Here is a 19,102-nt window from a genome sequence, read left to right as displayed (position 1 = left end):
CTACACTAAAGAAAAACACTTTATCAAATTGGGAGCTTACATAAAGTCATTCTTCCCCTCCCCGCCACCCCCACCCCCCACTCCTGCCCGCACAAACACAGGGTCTTGCTCTGTTACCCAGGCTGGAATGCAGTGGCAGGATCATAGTGTGCTGCAGCCTTGAACTCCTGCCTCAAGTAAAGTAATCCTCCTGCCTCAGCCACCCTAATAGCTGGGACTGCAGGAAGCACCACAGTGCCTGGCTAATTTTTTTTTTTTTTTTAAGTTTGTGTAGAGACAGTCTCACTATATTGCCCAGGCTGGTCTCGAACTCCTAGGCTCAAGTGATCCTCCCGCCAAAGTGCTAGGATTTCAGGCATGAGCCACCACACCCAGCCCAAGGTCATTGTCATTCTTAGTTCGCTGTCACCAATATGAAGTTTAGAGATCAGGTATGGAGTTGAGATCAGAAGTCTTACCAATCAGGCAGTGCTCATTGTAAATACCAGCTTTGCTGTTGCCTAAATTTATCATCTTGGAAAATTACTTAAACTGTCTGATCTTTAGCTTTCCTATTTGTAAAATGGGGTTTATAATAATAGCAGTTTCTACCTCATAGGGCTTTTCTATCAATTAAACTTAAATATTCTATAAAATCCTTAGCAGACAGCCAGGAACTTAGTAAGTGTTCAGTTTATGAGTTTCTCTGTGACTGCCAGCTGATGAAAAGAAACGTTTCCTGTTGGTCTTCGACTAAAGGAGATGCTGGCTTGTACCTACACCAACAGCTGTTGGGTTTTCTAGTAGCAACCCAAGGGTTAATACTGCCAGAGGGTGTGGGTGGCTCCTGTTTAGATAAAGCCACATCCCAAAGCTTCCTTCCAGCCCTGGTTGCTATTGTTAGAGTTTTTCACCACCTCTTTGAAGTTTCAAGATTGACAGATGTTATTCAAGAATTCCTCCCCCTCAAATTTTGTAAGTGTAAGTTTTCTAAAGAAATAACAGGAAATTTTAGGAGAAAGTAAAACTTTGGTTTCTGACATTGAACTGGGGATTTCTAGAATCTTCTTCAGTCAGTGGCACACATAAACTTAAGGGGATTTCTGTTTTTGTGTTTCCTTTAGGCTAAAAAGGAATTGAAATTAGCAAATACAACTGTTTTTATAGATAGTTAGGAATTATAAAATAAAATTATCCATGATGGATCAACATTTCATTTGGACGTTTTAGGGAATTAAGGACACAGCTAAGTAATTATGCAGTGAATATTTAAATTTTTTCAAATTGTATTTCTCATATGTGAAAAAAAATTGACTACGTATTCACATTTGGCCAAAGTGAAGTCTCTCCAGATTCTGCCAATGAGGTTATTAAAATAACACCTCTAGAACAGAGGTCGGCAAAGTTTCTCTGTGAAGGGCCAGATAGTAAATATTTTAGGCTTTCTGGGCCAGATCAGATCTCTGTTGCAGGAACCTCTTAGTTTTATTGTTTTTTAAACAACTCTTTAAAAATGGGGGCGGGAATCATTCTTAGGTCATAGGACTATACAAAAGCAGGCCATGGGCTCTTGAGCCATAGTTTGTCAAACCTTGCTGTAAAATACAAAAAATTTGAGAAGTATCATTCCACATAAGTAATCATTCAGCTTCTAAAATAAACATTTGTTGAATACCGTAAATTGCCCCATTCTGCCCCAGGCGCTGGGTATATCATGGTGATCAAAACAGATCTGGCCACTACCCTGCTTTGTCAGGAGAGAAGCAATCAGATAATCAAGTGGATTTGTGATTATAAGACATTCCGTGTAGTTATAGACACAGAGAATGGAGACAAGTGGGTACTTCAAGCAAACACATTCATTGGATACCACATATAATAGAGGTGGAGTTTCAGGGAGGGAGCATTGTGGAAGTGGTAAGTCTAAGTGGAAATGCCGACCGCTGGATCGGCTGTTGTGTTTGAACATTAGTTCATCTGCCCCCTTATTTTTGTTCTCCAAGTTTATACTTTGCTGGACAACAGGACAATCCATACATCTCCACAAGAGCATCTTTTTTTTCTTTTGCATTCAAATCGTTCTGTAATTGCTTTGTCCCACCCCATTTCTGCCCTACTCTTGCCTGTTCTTTGTCCCAATCCAAGCCTCCCAGTGTAAGAATTTGTTTTTAAGAGTCAATCACCAAATTTTCTCACTTTCCCTATACTTTTAAAATGCATTCATGTATCTTTCCAAAAAATGGTAGTTTTTTTCCTCTTGGTTACTGGAATTCTGATATCTTGGGGTTACTTCTCTGGTTACTAAACCCAAGATTTTCATCTAGAATATATAGTCAGTGGAAGTTGGCATTTCCATTCAGACTTAGCTTAAGAACAAATAATTATATTACACATAAACCTTAAAAATTGGTATGTACTAGCTTCATTTCTCACTGTTTCATTAGATGAAAGTATCAGATGCTGGGCCAGGTGCAGTGGCTCACACCTGTAATCCCAGCACTTTGGGAGGCCAAGGCAGGCAGATCACAAGATCAGGAGTTTGAGACCAGCCTGGCCAACATGCTGAAACCCCGTCTCTACTAAAAATACAAAAAAAAAAAAAAAAGTTAGCCAGGCGTAGCGGTGCACACCTGTAATCCCAGCTACTTGGGAGGCTGAGGCAGGAGAATCGCTTGAACCCAGGAGGCGAGGTTGCAGTGAGCAGAGATCATGCCATTGCACTCCTGCCTGGGTGACAGAGCAAGACTCCATCTCGAGAAAAAAAAAAAAAAAAAGGAAGTATCAGATGCTGAAGCAGCTATGTTGACTGGGGTATATAACCTGGGGTTCATCATTGTGAGCCAGGAAAATTTAGGACATGAACACGCCCGAGGAGTTTAGGAGTGAAGGTTTAATAGGCAGAAGAGAAGAGAAAGAGAAACAACTCTCTATAGAGAAAGGAGTCTGCAAGCGGAAAGGACGGGCCGGTGGTGAATATGCTGGCTTTTATACTCTGGTTTGAGGAGGTGGTGTCTGATTTACATAGGGCTCACAGATTGGTTCAATCAGGTATGACGTTTACATAGTGCATAGGGAAGACTGGTCACCCCACCCTAATCTTATTATGCAAATGGGCTTTCCAGTTGATCAGTGCCATCTTGTCTACTCTTTATTGTACACATGGCTGACAAAGAGAAGGGAAGATGGAGCTGCCATCTTGAACATGTCCTTAGTTCCTGCTGACATTCACCCGTGCAAGCTCCCAGCTTGCCTGTCTATATCTGAAGCTCAACTTTACAGGCTGCTCTTTGTTAGAAAATGATGTGGGGCTGCTTTTCATTAAAAAGAAACGCCTTACTGAGGACTTCCATACCCTTACTATCTGCCCAAGTAATTTCTTCTTAACTCCTTTATCAGTACCATTTAGGTGATGGGTTCCCTTTGAGAGAATTTGGTTATATCCTCATTCCACCTGGACTATATTCTCATCACTTTTTTTTTTTCTCTTCAAACACCTACTGTAGATGAAAACTGACAAATGAATAATCAAAAGATCCTTCTCTGACATGGAGTTTGGTTCCATACCACCTACCCTTTTTTTCCTTTCTATTCCCCAGGTGCAGAGTAGTCAGTATGGGATAATTGCTCTTCCTTAGATAGATCATATATTCTTTCTCCTTAACATAGCACTCTTTCCACTCATCGCTGACTTTTCCCATTCTTCAGAGACCAATTTAAAGGCAGTTTTTTGATACTGTGCCTTCCATGTTTCTCTAAGCTTTTCCACATTCCACTAATATTGTAGATTACATTGTACATTTAGCCCCTATCCCAGATGCCATATATTGCTTACTTGTATATATGCCCTAAGTCCTCTACTGAGGTACTCTCTGAGGGCAGTGCCATGCCCATCATAGACACTCAGTAGTGATATATTTAATGAATGATTCTAGGATCTGAGCATGAGGCCTGCTCATTAATGGGTACTTTGGAGGGCAGATGGATGACACATAAAGCAATAGAATTCTGGCATATTTGCCCAATGAAAGCAGCCCAGCACAAGCTCCCATTGAACTAGAGCTGCCTTTTGCTGTCTCCTGTCCACTGTCCGTTTCTATTCATGTCCTTCTTCCAAAGAGGAAAACTGTTTCACCAGAGCCAACAAGGCCAGCACATGAACCAAAGTTTGATGCACAAGATATTATAGTTAGATATCTGGTGCTAAGGACTCTCCTTGTCAGCCCACAGGAGCCTGCTTCAGAATTCCACGTCATAAAACTGCAGCATTTCCATTTTTAACTTATTTTACCTTTGTGGCAATGTTTCCATTGTTGCTATTAAATATTTCAGTTTCATGAAACTATAACTCACATGCACACTGAAAAGAGGAATGTTGGGTGGATGTAAGATAGCTGTCCAAAGAGATCCTTTCCACGGACTCCTCTCCATGTCACCCATGGGCCCAGGGTAGCCTGAATGCTGATCAGAGCAGAACAAGTTGGAGTTTGAAAAAGAACAAAGATTTTGGTGGAAACTGGCACGCTCTGTGTTTTTACCAGATATCATACATGCAGATATTTTGAAGGCAGAAGCTGTGTCATTTTTTTCCATGTTCCCAATGTCCTGAACTTAGATAACACTCAGTAAATGCTTTGTGTTTTTATTTGGCAATATTGAGGACCTACTGTGTGCTAAGTGCAGTTTACAGTAGTGAAGAAGACATGGTCCCTTCCAGCATGGAGTTCTCTGTCCGTGGGGGATGGCAAAAGTAGGGAAAGATAGATGTGAAATCAAGAGGTAGAGTCATAGTTCATTTAGTTTAAGTTGTACTGAATTGTTACCTGGGAAAAATATAAGGTGCTGTGAAAATGTATAAAATAAGACAACTTTCCAAGTTTTTCTAGGCCTCTCTTAAGGAGTGACATTTAAGCTAAAGTTTGAAGGAAGAGTAGGAGATGTCGAATAGATGGCCAGAGGCAGGGAAGACTGAACGAGCATGCACTTGCATCCCTGAAATAAAAATTAACAATATTGTATCTACAAAAACTATGCAGATGCTAAAACCTATAGATGCTCAGGCATGAACCCACTTCCTGACCGTACTTACCTACCTCATCCAACTCCTTCTCTCCTTGTTTTGTTTCCCCATCAGAATATAACACCAGCAATCCTGACTTGTTGCTAGTCATATTTCAAGTGACAGGCATCAGCCTTCTGCCACCACTGGGAGTTGCCATATCTGTCATCATCATCTTCTACTGCTACCGTGTTAACCGGCAGCAGAAGCTGAGTTCATCCTGGGAAACCGGCAAGACACGGAAGCTCATGGAGTTCAGCGATCACTGTGCCATCATCCTGGAAGACGACCGCTCTGACATCAGCTCCACGTGCGCCAACAATATCAACCACAACACAGAGCTGCTGCCCATTGAGCTGGACACCCTGGTAGGGAAAGGTCGCTTTGCTGAGGTCTATAAGGCCAAGCTGAAGCAGAACACTTCAGAGCAGTTTGAGACAGTGGCAGTCAAAATCTTTCCCTATGAGGAGTATGCATCTTGGAAGACGGAGAAGGACATCTTCTCAGACATCAACCTGAAGCATGAGAACATACTCCAGTTCCTGACGGCTGAGGAGCGGAAGACGGAGTTGGGGAAACAGTACTGGCTGATCACTGCCTTCCACGCCAAGGGCAACCTACAGGAGTACCTGACGCGGCATGTCATCAGCTGGGAGGACCTGCGCAAGCTGGGCAGCTCCCTCGCCCGGGGCATTGCTCACCTCCATAGTGATCACACTCCATGCGGGAGGCCCAAGATGCCCATCGTGCACAGGGACCTCAAGAGCTCCAATATCCTCGTGAAGAATGACCTAACCTGCTGCCTTTGTGACTTTGGGCTTTCCCTGCGTCTGGACCCTACTCTGTCTGTGGATGACCTGGCTAACAGCGGGCAGGTAAGTTAGAGCTAATGCTAGATCCCCTTTACCTTGAGTCTGGCCTCATCCTACCTCTTGATCCATATCTCCTGGCTCTTATCTCAAACAGCCCTGTGCTCTGGACACTGGTCTAGGGAATCTAGCCAAAGTAAGGAGTCTGCCTTGAGCATGCTTTGCTCTCTCCTGCCTGAGCATTTTTGCTAATGGACAGCATTTCTCCTCCTGTCTTCAAATCCTTCCCAATTCAGCACATTTTTTCCTCCTGGATCAATCCTCATTTCTCTTCCAGCAAATGTTTTTTCTTTGTTTCAAGCACCGTTAGTACTTTACCTCTACTTTTCCCTCTCTTATGGTTGTACTCAGTCCTTTCTACTCTATACTAGCTGTAGTTGTGTTGGTTTCTTTGTATTATTCTTTGTATTAATAGCATCGAGGAAGGCAATCTCCCTGAAGTCCAAATCTACATCCACATGGTCACCCAAGATATCTAGCACAATGCCTTGAACATTGAAAGTAAAATAAGTACTTGTCGACTGAGTGAGCACTTCCACTCTTGAAGCAGTCTCACAGATTAAAATGGAAATGTTTTTGTCTAAGAAACTATTGGAAGGTGATTCGAAATCACCACAACATCCCTTATAAATGACGAGCCCAGTGTTTTCACACAGTGGAGTCTGTGGAGAGCAGCACTGTCTTCTTTAGCCAGGTGGCAGGACACACTTTGAAGCATTCAGTTACTGCTCAGTCAACCCTGTGTCCATGGCAGCACACACAGTGTTGAGGTAAACATCGAAACATGGACAGACTAATGTGCCAGAGTAATGAGCCATGCAATGACCTCTTGAGAAGAAAAACTTTTTTCTAATACATGCCAATAAGAAACATTCCTTGGAATGATAATGTCAACTCATTTGGCTTCCCTAGATCCTTAGGAAGGTAGGACTTTATTGTTATTTAATCAGTCTATACATACTACAATACTAAATATTTAAGTGACCCATTCCCTGGAATATTCTTTTCCTTTTTCGTGTGGATCCCATGTTTGCATATTATCAGTCATAGAGATTAGCACAGGCCTAAAAGTCAAAATAAAACTACATGGCCCACACGTCGAAATTATAAAGTGATCCAGATTTGGTCTTTCACTGTGGAAATGCTTTTATACAATTTAATTTAGTAGAGATGTTATGCAATTGTACTATATCCTTTGCACACTGGAATGTGCCATGGGATAAACAAAGATTAAGACTCAGTCCTGAAGTGATCAAAACTGATAGCAATTATTATTTTTACCATAAGTCTTGGAGTTTCAGGAATAAAAAAAAATTCAATTTTGGAAAGCAAAAATAAACATTTAAAATATCACAAATATTGTCTCAGGTTATCTGTAAGGATGTTATTGAAAAATGTGATGGCATAAGTCATGGGGTTAGATAAGGCAGCTCTGGGGTTTGGCACTTCCTTATTTTGGCATGCTTTGTTTATAGTCTTTAGAGGGTTTTCAGGGAGAGAACATCTATTTTAAAAAATAATCATCTATCTGTACCTTTCTGTGCATTTCTCACTCTTTAAAACAGCACTTTGGTTTTTTAAAAAAATCCTCTGCACATGTCAGGGGCCACCATCAGCTATATTGTGAAAATAAAAATGCAGCTGGAATTAAACGATGTGCCTCACTGTCTGTTTTTGCTATAGGTGGGAACTGCAAGATACATGGCTCCAGAAGTCCTAGAATCCAGGATGAATTTGGAGAATGTTGAGTCCTTCAAGCAGACCGATGTCTACTCCATGGCTCTAGTGCTCTGGGAAATGACATCTCGCTGTAATGCAGTGGGAGGTATGTATGGACCAGCATCATTGTGTAGTGGTAAACTTGACTTCAAAATAAGATCATGTGTTGCTTCGAGCATTATTCCAGGGGTTACAAAGCAGTTGTTAGAACTAGTTGAGATCTGATATTACACAACCATCCCAGATCTATTTGGGGTTATGCTAAACAGCCTAGGTTTTTAAACTGAAAGCGACATTTGGAGCATAAAGCTTTGTATCTCCTTTTATAAAGCTTTGTGTAATTACTCTTCTCTTGACACATCTCTTCACAGTTATTTAAATATCTGGCAAGAGACGAATACTAATAAATGTATGAGAATTATCTCTTGATCATGTGGATAATATTCAGATAAGCATCTGATTTCTTTTACTTCGTGTTTTAAAGTTTTTCAGAATTATGTCTGGGAAAAAGATTTGATTCAAAATTTACTTTTATGGACATGACATTATTTTATTGGGAAAAAAAATCATTGTCTGAGATATTTGTTTAGGTTTTGAAAATTCTAGGAAGAGGTTATTGAGGAAGGCCATCCTCTTACTGCTTAAGCCTGCAAGACTGATTAGGAGACTAACTTTTCTCCTGAAAAGCCAAAGGTGTCCAGCTGGCTTGCTCTTTTTCTCCCCAAGTTCAGCCACCTACTGTTTTTTTTTTCTTTTAGGATCATTTTTCCCTGAACCCACTGTCATAGCCTCCCAGATGCCCTCTGCTATGTCTTCTCAGCAGGTTGTGTGCTGAGTCCTTTTCACTGTTAGAGGCTGTTACTACTATTGACCGTGAGAGTGTAGATAGGATGGGCAACAAACATCTGGGGTGCCAGGGTGAGGCTATTGTTCTAGGAAGTATTGTCCCTTGTTGTCCAGGAGGCAAGAACAGTTGAGGTCTACATTACTATACCCTTTCCTGACTCTCTTCTCAGTACCTTGGAGGGCAGATGCATGACACATAAAGCAATAGAATTCTGGCATGCTTGTCCACTGAAAGCAGCCCAGCACAAGCTCTCACTGAACTAGAACTGCCTTTTGCTGTCTCCTGTCCACTGTGTGTTTCTATTCATGTCCTTCTTTATTTCTTAGGTGAGACAGGGTCTTAGGTCTCACCTGAGAAATCTGTGCACCCAAGTTCATCCTGATTGGCTGCCAAATGAAGCCAAACTAACTCCCTTTTTGTGTGTGTGTGTGTGTGACAGAGTCTCGCTCTGTCACCCAGGCTGGTGTGCAATGGTGCAATATCGGCTGACTGCAACCTCTGCCTCCTGGGTTCAAGCAGTTCACTCTGTTGATCAGGCTGGTATCGAACTTTTGACCTCATGATCTGCCCACCTCAGCCTCCTAAAGTGCTGGGATTACAGGCGTGAACCACTGCGCTCAGTCTCCATTCCATTTTTAACTTTTTGTTTTGTGATAATTTTAGACTTACAAAATAGTTGCAAAAATAGTAGAGTTTCTATATACTCTTAACTCAACTTTGCCTGTTGCTAATATCTAACTTAAACCATAGTATGGCTGTCAAAAACAACAAACTAACCTGGATTCAGTGATCTTAATTAGTCCATATACCTGTTTGTACTTCCAAGTCCCCAGTAATGTTCTTTTCTGAAACAGTATCTAGTCTAGGGTCTCGCATTGATCTAATGTGCATGCCTCGTTAGTCTCCTTGACCTTGTGACAGTTCCTCAGTCGATTTTTGTCTTTTGTGACCTTGACACTTGTAAAAAGTTTAAAACAGTTATTTAGACTCTCTCTCACTTTGGGTTTCACTAATGTTTTCTCATGATTAGATTGAGATTACATATTTTGGGCAAAATTACCACAGAAATGATAGTGTTCCTGTCTTCAGTGCATCATATCAGGGGGAATAAGATGTCCATGTGTCTGGTTATTAATGTTAAATTTGGTCCTTTGGTTAAAGTGGGACCTGCTGCTGTTTGTCCATTTGTAAGTAATACATGCCTTTGACTTGTTTCTAAGGATACCAAATACCTGTTTAGCAAAGGTACTAGAACTTTCTTATTCATCATTTACCCACTAATTTGACAATCTATGACTAATTCCTGCCTAAAAGAATTATTACTATAATGTTTACTTAAGGAAGATTTTCTGTTTTTCTTGTTCCTTCTGTATTTATTAATATGCATTCTACTTTAAAAAAGATCTGTCTCTTCTGTCACCATCCCCTTTTCTTTGTTTACTAATTATGTATTTATATCAGCAGGGGATTTTGGATATTTGTTTTATTATATGAGTATCCAGTATTGTTATTATTTATTTTGTTGCTCAGGTTGCCACAGCTTGGGTCACTGGTCTAAACTACCCAACATTTTGCCCAAGGCAGATTCAGTTGGCACCACTGCTGGCTCTGATTCTTCATCCTGTTCAGAATATGCATAGCCAATTTTCCAGCATGGGTCCGGGTCACCCCCTCCCATCCTGCACCCTGCTGAACCTCACGTGTTTTCCTGAGACCCCACATGGGGATGGCACTTCCTATCTAGCTGACATAGTTATTATTTTCTAGTTTCTTGATTGAGATTTCTTCCCCCAAAACACTTCCAAAAGTTGACTTTGTTTTTCCTTGCACAGTGAAATTTGTTTAACCAAGTTTCAGCCACTGAGAATAATTTTCTGCTTGAAAGCTTTGACAGTTCCAAAATGAATCTTTAAAGAGCCGGGTATGAGTTGTATCAGAGACAATGCTGTTGTCACTGTCAGAATAAATTTACCTAGATTTCAGTATCATTCCCTATCGTTTCAACCCTGGTATTCTATAAACATGAGCTAGAGATTGTGTCTCTGTCTTTCCCTCTGTCAGTGCAGCCAGCTTATTAAGGCCCTAGGTGAGCTCCCAGCTTTCGTTGTTATCATTGACTAAAACCCTTGCCTGTTGATATTTGCTGAGTGTGGAAGAATTTAAGCTAATGAGGAAGAAGTTCACCAAATTTTACGAGGTCTAAAAACAGTTACAGTATAAACAAGTTTTCCCAAGGAAGGAACAGGATCTGGTTTATTCAGCTAGTCTCATAAAACCTTTTATATCCTTAGGATAAGAACAGACAGTCCTGGGGAACCGGAAAGAGGCCATCCCAGTTCTCATTTCGTTTGATCTTAAGCCCACAGTCCTGTTTCTCCCATCTTTGCTCAGGCTGCAGACACCAAGATTATTTATCCATCCTCACGTTTGTCCTGACACAAAGCCCTTCGCTTGATTAAGTGTGTGAACTCACGTAGTAAGCTCCTTCTCCCACCTTGACTTCTTCTTTTAAAAGCATTAGTGGCTTTTGTTTGTTTGTTTGTTTGTTTCTTTTTGGCATGTCTCAAAAACCTTAAAGACAGATTTTCAGCCTAGTCTTAGTTTCAGAGGCTTTTCTTTTACATTCAAAAAGTCCTTTGGAAAGTACACGAAGCCTGAAGACAGATGGATTCCCTCCAACTGCATTCATCTTGATGTTGTCCCTGCTGTAGCTTTTGCAGAAACACAGATGGAAAGGACAGGTTTTGACCTCAAGAAGCTTGTAGTCTACAGGAAACAGTTGTTTCTTTCTTCTCCCTTCTTTTTAAAAAACGTACACATGCAGATATGTTTCTTACTTTACAAATTAAATAAATAATGAATCCCCCTGTTTGATGTTAGACTTTAATTTTAAGGTATAAGGAAGAGGGAAGGATGTAAAAGGTCTTTCCTTGAGCTTGAACTTCTGCAGTTTGCAGTACAACGTATGTAATTACCATTTTTTAAAAATCAGCAGTCTTATTTCAAAAAAGGAAATGTGGAATATGCTTACCTTTGTATGATGAATCATAGATGGACAGTAAATGGAACCAGATCTCCAGGATCATCTTCTCTGTAGGCTCTGAGTCTGTGTGCTTGTGGGATCATGGATCAGGGCCACTTCTGTGACATGAAAGGCTTATGATCTGACCCATCGAGCCAGCTACCAAGCACCTGCAAGGAAGCCTACTCAAGAGGTATGGTCCTGCGGGGCACGGTGGCTAACACCTGTAATCCCAACACTTTGGGAAGCTGAGGCAGGTGGATCATGAGGTCAGGAGATCGAGACCATCCTGGCTAACATGGTGAAACCCCGTCTCTACTAAAAATACAACAAATTAGCCGGGCATGGTGGCGGGCGCCTGTGGTCCCAGCTACTCAGGAGGCTGAGGCCACAGAATGGCGTGAACCCGGGAGGCGGAGCTTGCAGTGAGCCGAGATCATGCCACTGTACTCCAGCCTGGGCAACAGAGTGAGACTCCGTCTCAATTAAAAAAAAAAAAAAAAAAAAAGGTATGGTCCACCTCGACTGTGTGCAGGATGGTGGGATCCAAGTCTCCAGTGAAAACAGCTAATCTACATGACAAGTGTAGTGGATCTACCCACTGAAGGAGAGTAAGTGTGGCTGCTTGGATTTCTTAGGATGACTGCCATTGGTAATGTGGATATAGCACCCCATCCTGTACTGAGAGAGTCCCCAGTTGTATTGATACTTTTTAAAGCTATGGAACATTAACCTCTCTGTTACCAATTGTTAATGAGCTGTTGCAGAGGTGACTATTTGTTTTACTTTCTTGGATGTTAACATTACACTACTCACTACTTGAAGAAAAATGTTCTAAGCAGCAGAAGATCTAACTGAATGAAGTAGGATACAAGGATTAGGGACAGAAGATTTCACAGAAAACTGTGAAGTCTCACCTAGCCTGCCTTTAAGTGACTCATAAACATGGATATTAAGGCTCCAAGCTCACCTCCACGCCACATTCTCATTCTGTGTTCATCAGTTCATCATGATGAATGTCTTTTAGGTCTTACCTCCAGGCTTTGTCTCACACTATTTACTGGCACTGGAACACTTAACTAGTCTGTTTTTAACAGGCAAGTGTGGTTCAATTGTGATAAATGCTTAGGAAGGGAAGGCAGTGAGCTCAAAGGACTGAATGCCCAGGTTGGCTACAGGGAGTGCAGTGTTAGGATCAGGGAATGAGACTTAGGTCAGCTCTTAAAGGAAGAGGAAGACTCTGGGATGTCCTTCTGAGTTACTTCTTTATCAGCCAGTCTCCCCTCAATGCAAGGGAGCACAGGGAAAACAGAGAAAGAACAGCACTACACTGGAGAAGCCTCACTTTTATCAGGTGAGAAAACATAAACAGATGATAATAGAGCTCTTCAAAAGCCAGGTGGTACAGCTTCATTTAGCACAAAATTCTACCAGGGGCCTCAGGAGATGTGTTGCCGTTAGGTGAAAAGAGTGGTCAGAGAGAAAGTCTTCTTGTCAAAAGTACATTTGGTCCAGATAAAGAAAGCCATAAAGGAATAATTACCACTTCTTAAGCACTTGCTCCAGACATCAACTCATTTAATCTACCAAAACTCTTTGAGGTGTGTACTGTTATTAATCCCATTTTACAACAAGAAAACTGAGGGCTCAGGAAGTGCAAAAGTTGTGGAGCCAGGAATCAAAGCCCTGTTGTCTGACTCTGTAGCTCACGGGCCTTAGTATTCCTGGTGTACTGCTAGCCTGGCCAGTGGAGAACGTATTTAAAAAATAGTAGCTATGGCCAGGTGTGGTGGCTCACGTCTGTAATCCCAGCACTTTGGGATGCCGAGGCAGGCAGATCATAAGGTCAGGAGTTTAAGACCAGCCTGGCCAAGATGGTGAAATGCCATCTCTACTGAAAATACAAATATTAGCCAGGCATGGTGGCGGGCGCCTGTAATTGCAGCTACTCAAGAGGCTGAGGTAGAGAATTGCTTGAACCCGGGAGGCGGAGGTTGCAGTGAGCTGAGATCACACCACTGCACTCTAGCCTGGGCGACAGAGCGAGACTCCGTCCCCACCCCCCAAAAAAAATAGTAGCTATGATTCCTATGATCAGTATGGATAGGATAGTCAGAGCTACTCTGTGCATCCTGGCAGTTGATATGAAGCCTTCCAGCAGAAGCTGAGGAGACAATCACATGTTTGAGGAACATTCAGTGATGGCCTCACTTCTCTGGGTGAATCCTTGTTAACAGAATCCAAGGCTGTTAATTTGTGTAGCATGTCACAGTATTGATGCCTTAAAATTTGAGATAACTGTTTTATCTTTATTTCCCTAAAGATATATTTATTCATTCATTCACTCAAAAAGTATTTATTGAGTACCTATTGTGTCACAGGCATTATTTAAAATGCCAGGGATACAGCAGTTTAAAAAGCAGTGTCTTTCTTTGAGAGACAGGAAGTCTAGTGAAGAGCCAGTATTTTAGGGACAGGTAATGAACAAAGAGATATGTAATATAATGTTGGAGTTGGGTGGGGTGGGTGGGATGATTTTAGAAAGAAAAATAGACTTGAGGGATAGATAATGAAAGAGGCTGTCATTTCAGACATTTTAATCCTCTGAAAGAATACAAAAGAAAAAAAAAGAAAACAAATATTTCAGAATTGTTTGAAGTAAGAACAAGACAGGAGGAGGTGATTGGTGTGTTACTGTTTTATGAAAAAGGAGAAAAAGCTTCTTCATGAAATCGCCATTCAGCAAGGACAGCACTGGAGACTGGTTCTCTTTTACAAAGAAATCTCTGTCCCAGGCTTTCAGTCTGTTTGGTGTTCATGCAAGTGTTTGTGTGTTGTGTGGAAGGCGGGTGAAGGCGGTCCTGTTCAGGGCCCCCTTTGGTGAACACAGCAGGCAAAATACTCTCATCATCCCCAGCCAAACTGGCCTACAAGCACACTGACTTCCACATCCCTAGCATTTAGGCCTTTGAACAGAAGCTGACACGTAGCAGCCAGCTGAACAAGTATTTAACGAGGAGCAACACAACTCCAAGAAGGGCTCCTTAGCGTATTGTCAAGTTGCTGCAGCCTTGTGAGATGGAAAAGAAAAAAAAAGTGCAAATGAACCAAAAAGAAAGGGAAGGGGGTGGGGGAAGAAAGAGAGAGAAAAACAGGAGGTGTTGGAGAGAGGGCTGAGGAGAGACCAGGATTGAAACACTTCATTTTCCTGGATTTCAAGGGAACACAGTTTGGAAAGCAGATATGAAAACTCGGGGGTACTGCTTTGGGGAAAACCATCAACAACTTTGCTGCCCTGTTACGTTGGGACTACAGTCGAAACAGCAGCTGTGCACCAGATGCTGACTTTCCGAGGAATACCATTGCTGTCCCAGAGACCTGCCCTTTGAGTGTTGCGGAACTGGGAAGAGACAGGCAAGCGTAGTTTTCTCTTAAGAGCCTTTTGAAACAAATTGAAAGAAGCTGTGAGGGCCGGGCAGTTGTGGGTGGCTTCCATCAGTGAAAAGACTGCAGAGAGAGGTGGCGGGAGGGAGATGGAAAGAAGAGAAAGTCGTTCTCAAGCAGTGAAATAAAGAGGTTTTTTTAGAAAAGATGCTGTTTGAGGCACTCAGGGAAATTCTGAGGTGTTCAGCCCCGTCCGTGTGGCTTCAGAAACAGTCTGAGGGTGAGACAAAGACTTGGTTTGATGAACTAATTCTGCTGTGTAGGCATAAGTCTTGGGTGGAGTGCCTCCGACCCTGGAACAAGAATTTGAGTGCAAGTGGTTTATTTGGGAAGAGATTGCAGGAAATGCCAGTAAAAGAATGAGGAAATGAGTCAGGAAAGGGAAGGAAACCAGTAAAGGATATCTTATCAAGTGAGTTACCACCATGGGCAACTGGAGTATAACTACGGGGAAAACACACACCTCATGTCATACCACCTGACTCAAAGGAGGCTGGGTGTTTATCTTTCCAACTCCCATCAGTCTTTGCTGGAGGGCTGCTCCAGGCCGACCTGGGAGGGTTCATTCCCCAGCCCTCCTGCCTGTTCCTCCTGGAGTTGGGCCAGCCTAACCGGAAGAGCCGGTGCAATGGGGTTGGGAGGTGGTGGTGCAGCTGGCCCTGCAGCATCACAGTGAATAATTGTGGGGGGCATATGTGACTATTCTTATTTTGTGGATATAAGAAGTGAGGCACAAACTCTTGGCATCTCTTTTCTAAGTCCTCATGTCTACTTTTTAAAGGAGTCAGGGCAAAGACAACAAATAATACTTACTATGCATATTGTTAGCTCTTCCACTTTTGTAGTGCTAAACTCAGTCATACTCTCTAAGCCCTGCACTTTTTTTCTTAGAGGCAATTCCAATATTTTTTGAAAAGGTGATTCTTATTATAGGTTAGCCAGGTGTAACATTTTCTCTGGACTCAGCCCACACCATCCTGAACTTGCTTTCTATACAGTTCTTCACAAAAGAGAGGCCCAAGGTCAAGCATCATTTGATCAAATGTTCAAAGAGGAACTGCATTAATTCTGTTGCCAACTATGCCCTGATCTGATGCCTGTAGTTCAAATGAGATTCTCATCCTTACCTCACCTCCACCACCAGTCACGTCTACTTCCCTAAACCCAGAAAGGACAAGTGTTTGGGTTTAATGTGGGTAAATAATACCAGCTGAGGAGAGGGCTGCTCTTTGTAATTGTTTTTTTTTTGCATAGCTGGTTTAGAAATTACAAATAACAACCATCCAGTAGATCCCATAAGGTTCCCCTTCTCAAGGTTGTATGCCGAGGAGGGCCCCATCAAGGCAGGGAGGGACACACTTGTCACGTTTGGGAAGGGCATGTTCATACCGGGGACTGCCCCAGCTGTACTTGCTCTGGTTAGGGGAGAAATCTCTGAAATGCTTGGCAGAGATGAGCAAGCATGAAAGCTTCCTAAAAAGGCAAAGGCAAATTTCTTTAGAGTAACAGTAATACAGTGCGCAATTCTAAATGCTCTTCCTGGAATCCAGTGTACTCTTTGGGCCTCAGTTTTCTCAACTGTAAAATGAGGATGTTGGATCCCGTCTCTGAAGACTTTTTCAGTATTCTTTGTCTGACTCATTTGAAACCCTTAAAATACGTTTAATAACTTGTGTTCTTTTTTCCTGTGTCAAAATGCATCTCACATTCCTTAGGAAGCATTTAGGGCAGTGTTGCCCCAAGTGTGGTCTTTGGAAGGTGCTGATCCTCAAACTCTCTGTTTCAGATTTGCAACGTAAGGACAGAAACCAAGATGTGTTTAGTACCTTTAATAGCAGTTTGATGTTGCCACAACACTCAAGTGGGATTCATTTTTCTTGTAATTCATTTCTACTGTATTTTACCAAAGCCTTTCTTCCCAATGAATTGAGGGCAAAACATCTGGGCTTTTATAAAAAATCAATTGAGAAGTGCTCATTTATAAGTAATAAGGGAAAAATTTTAATCACTTTTAATCTCGCTATTCCACCTAAGCCACTTTTGTGAAAGAAACAGTGGTTAGGAGTTGGGGAGAGATTTGCATCTCTTTATACATATTTGTTTAGTCATTTCATAGTTTTAATCACATGCATTTTCCAAAATAAAAATATTTTAAGCATTTTAAGCACCATCATGGAAAATAAATAAGATACACAGTTTGGACCCAGTGATTTTGCCAAAGTGGATTAAACATCCCAGTCTCCAGCTGCCTGAAACCCTGGGGAAAAAGTTGGAGTGTCAAAGGTCTCAGGCCATCAACTTGTTGCCAATCACCAGCTCTGTCCAGTTCCCCAGGACTGCCTGGGTTCTGTTACATGGGGTCTCATCCTAGGAAGGACCATTGGTACCCACCTGGCTGGCAGAGGGCTTTCTGCTTTCTAACCTCCTCTCACAGGGTTCAGGCTGTCTCTGGCAATGCTCTTCCCTTCTTCTGCTGAGTCAAAGCAAATATCTGAGGCATTCTGAGGGACACTTAGAACTGAGGAGCAATTAAGAAATGCCCTCCAGGAGGGAATGGCCTCCATGTTACATGGTCATCCCACAAGTCCTAATGGAGGCCCTGAGAATGGCATTGCCTTAATGGCCATAGTAGGAAAAACGAGCAACGTTGCCTGATCACTGCATTGAATATCAAAGATGTTAACTGAGAGGCACATGTATACACACTGCCAAACATTAAACCATCTTCCTACACATTGCAGGGCATGAGAAAAAAAAAATGGTCCAAAATGAGAGAGAAGGGTAAAGAAAGAAGAATTGCAAAAATCCGTAATTAGAAAGAAAAAAGCAAACATGCATTTAGCTGTTTTGGAAAATCTATGTTACATAAATAGGACATTTTTCAGAAGTTAAAGAAACGTCAGCATAAATCATGCACACACTGCAGATCCCCATCCATACTCCTAATCTGAAAAACTAATATTAAAGGGTTAGAGTATGACAGTTTGGGTCAAATGATGATCCTCCCTCCCCAGACTTGTCTATTTTAAGCTTAGGAGGAGGCAGAAGAGCCATAAATTCTCCCAGTAGGGCACAAGGAGCCAGTCCTTTTGCCAGCACCTTTCAGACTACCCGTGACCTCCCTTCCTTTTGAAATTACCCGTAAGTCAAAGATGGGAAGCAGGCCTTGTATCCCTTGGGAATATTAGGGAATCTCACAACTTTCCAAGATTTTAGGAAAAGTAGGAGGTAACCTATTTATAAGTCTGTTTGTTCTGGGAAGGGATTATTGCCTTTGTCTTCCTTTCTAAAACAGCATTCATTAATTTTTCTTTAAGTAAAAATATGCCCAGTGCCATCTTCTCTCATTCCCCATGGAAACTTGCCTTGGTCCACAGAGTACCTATAAAAAAATTAGAATAAATTCTGTAGTGTTTGTAACTAGGAAGATTAGGACTTGAAATGAATTGGCTCTGGGTTTATAGTCTCAAGGACAAAGACTTTTTCTTTGTTCTCAAGGACTATCAGCCATGAGATTGACTGGGGTTTATTCTGATCCCAACATTTTCCTCCTCTGATGTTGGTCATGTCTCTGTCACTTCTGACCATGAGTATAGGGATTGTTGTTGATAGAGGAGAAAGAACTCTCTGAAATGCTTGGTAGAAAGGAAAAAGCATGAAAGCTTTCTAGAAAGGCAAAGGAGTTTCATCAGAGTAACAGTAATACAATGTGAGATTCAGAATGTTCTTCCTGGTTTAGTAATTTCACCTTCACAAGAAGGGGCTACATCAAGGCTTCCCCAGGGTAGCTTTGCAGCTACAGTCAGATTGTGCAGATTCACTGAGACAAAGGCCTAGGGAGAGAGGAGAAAGCACTTCCTTGGCAGCTGTATTGGGCCAACTTTACTAGAAGTAGAGTCTGACACACTTTTGTGCAATGATTTGTTGAGGATAAGCTCTCATGAGAAGGAAGTAAGAGAAGCAGGAAGAGGCATGGAAGGAGTTAAGTGAACTTGTATTTCAGGAGAAGTCTAACCTCAGCTTGATCTCACAGGAAGCTCTGGAGAGTGTGAATTGCACCACAGTTACCCACCAAGAGCCAAGAGAATTGGACTGTTAAACCTCAACATTAATTTGTCATTGGCTATACACTGCCTCTGAGAGTAAGGCGGTCATGTCCAGAAACA

General features: G+C 41.9%; 1 protein-coding gene across 2 annotated transcripts in view; it reads left to right on the top strand.

The window, feature by feature from the left end:
* Positions 1-19,102, top strand: part of TGFBR2 (transforming growth factor beta receptor 2) — an 87,310-nt gene that overhangs the window by 59,854 nt on the left and 8,354 nt on the right. For both annotated transcript variants that reach the window (XM_003256801.4, XM_003256802.4), the window contains 2 exons: positions 5,111-5,910; positions 7,588-7,729. In XM_003256801.4, the coding sequence (XP_003256849.1) occupies positions 5,111-5,910; positions 7,588-7,729 (942 nt within the window). The remainder of the gene's footprint in view (positions 1-5,110; positions 5,911-7,587; positions 7,730-19,102) is intronic.

Source organism: Nomascus leucogenys, chromosome 4, assembly GCF_006542625.1.
Source record: "Nomascus leucogenys isolate Asia chromosome 4, Asia_NLE_v1, whole genome shotgun sequence".
NCBI lineage: Eukaryota > Metazoa > Chordata > Mammalia > Primates > Hylobatidae > Nomascus > Nomascus leucogenys.
The sequence above is the reverse complement of the archived record's forward strand: the minus strand, read 5'-3'. Positions and strand labels throughout refer to the sequence as shown.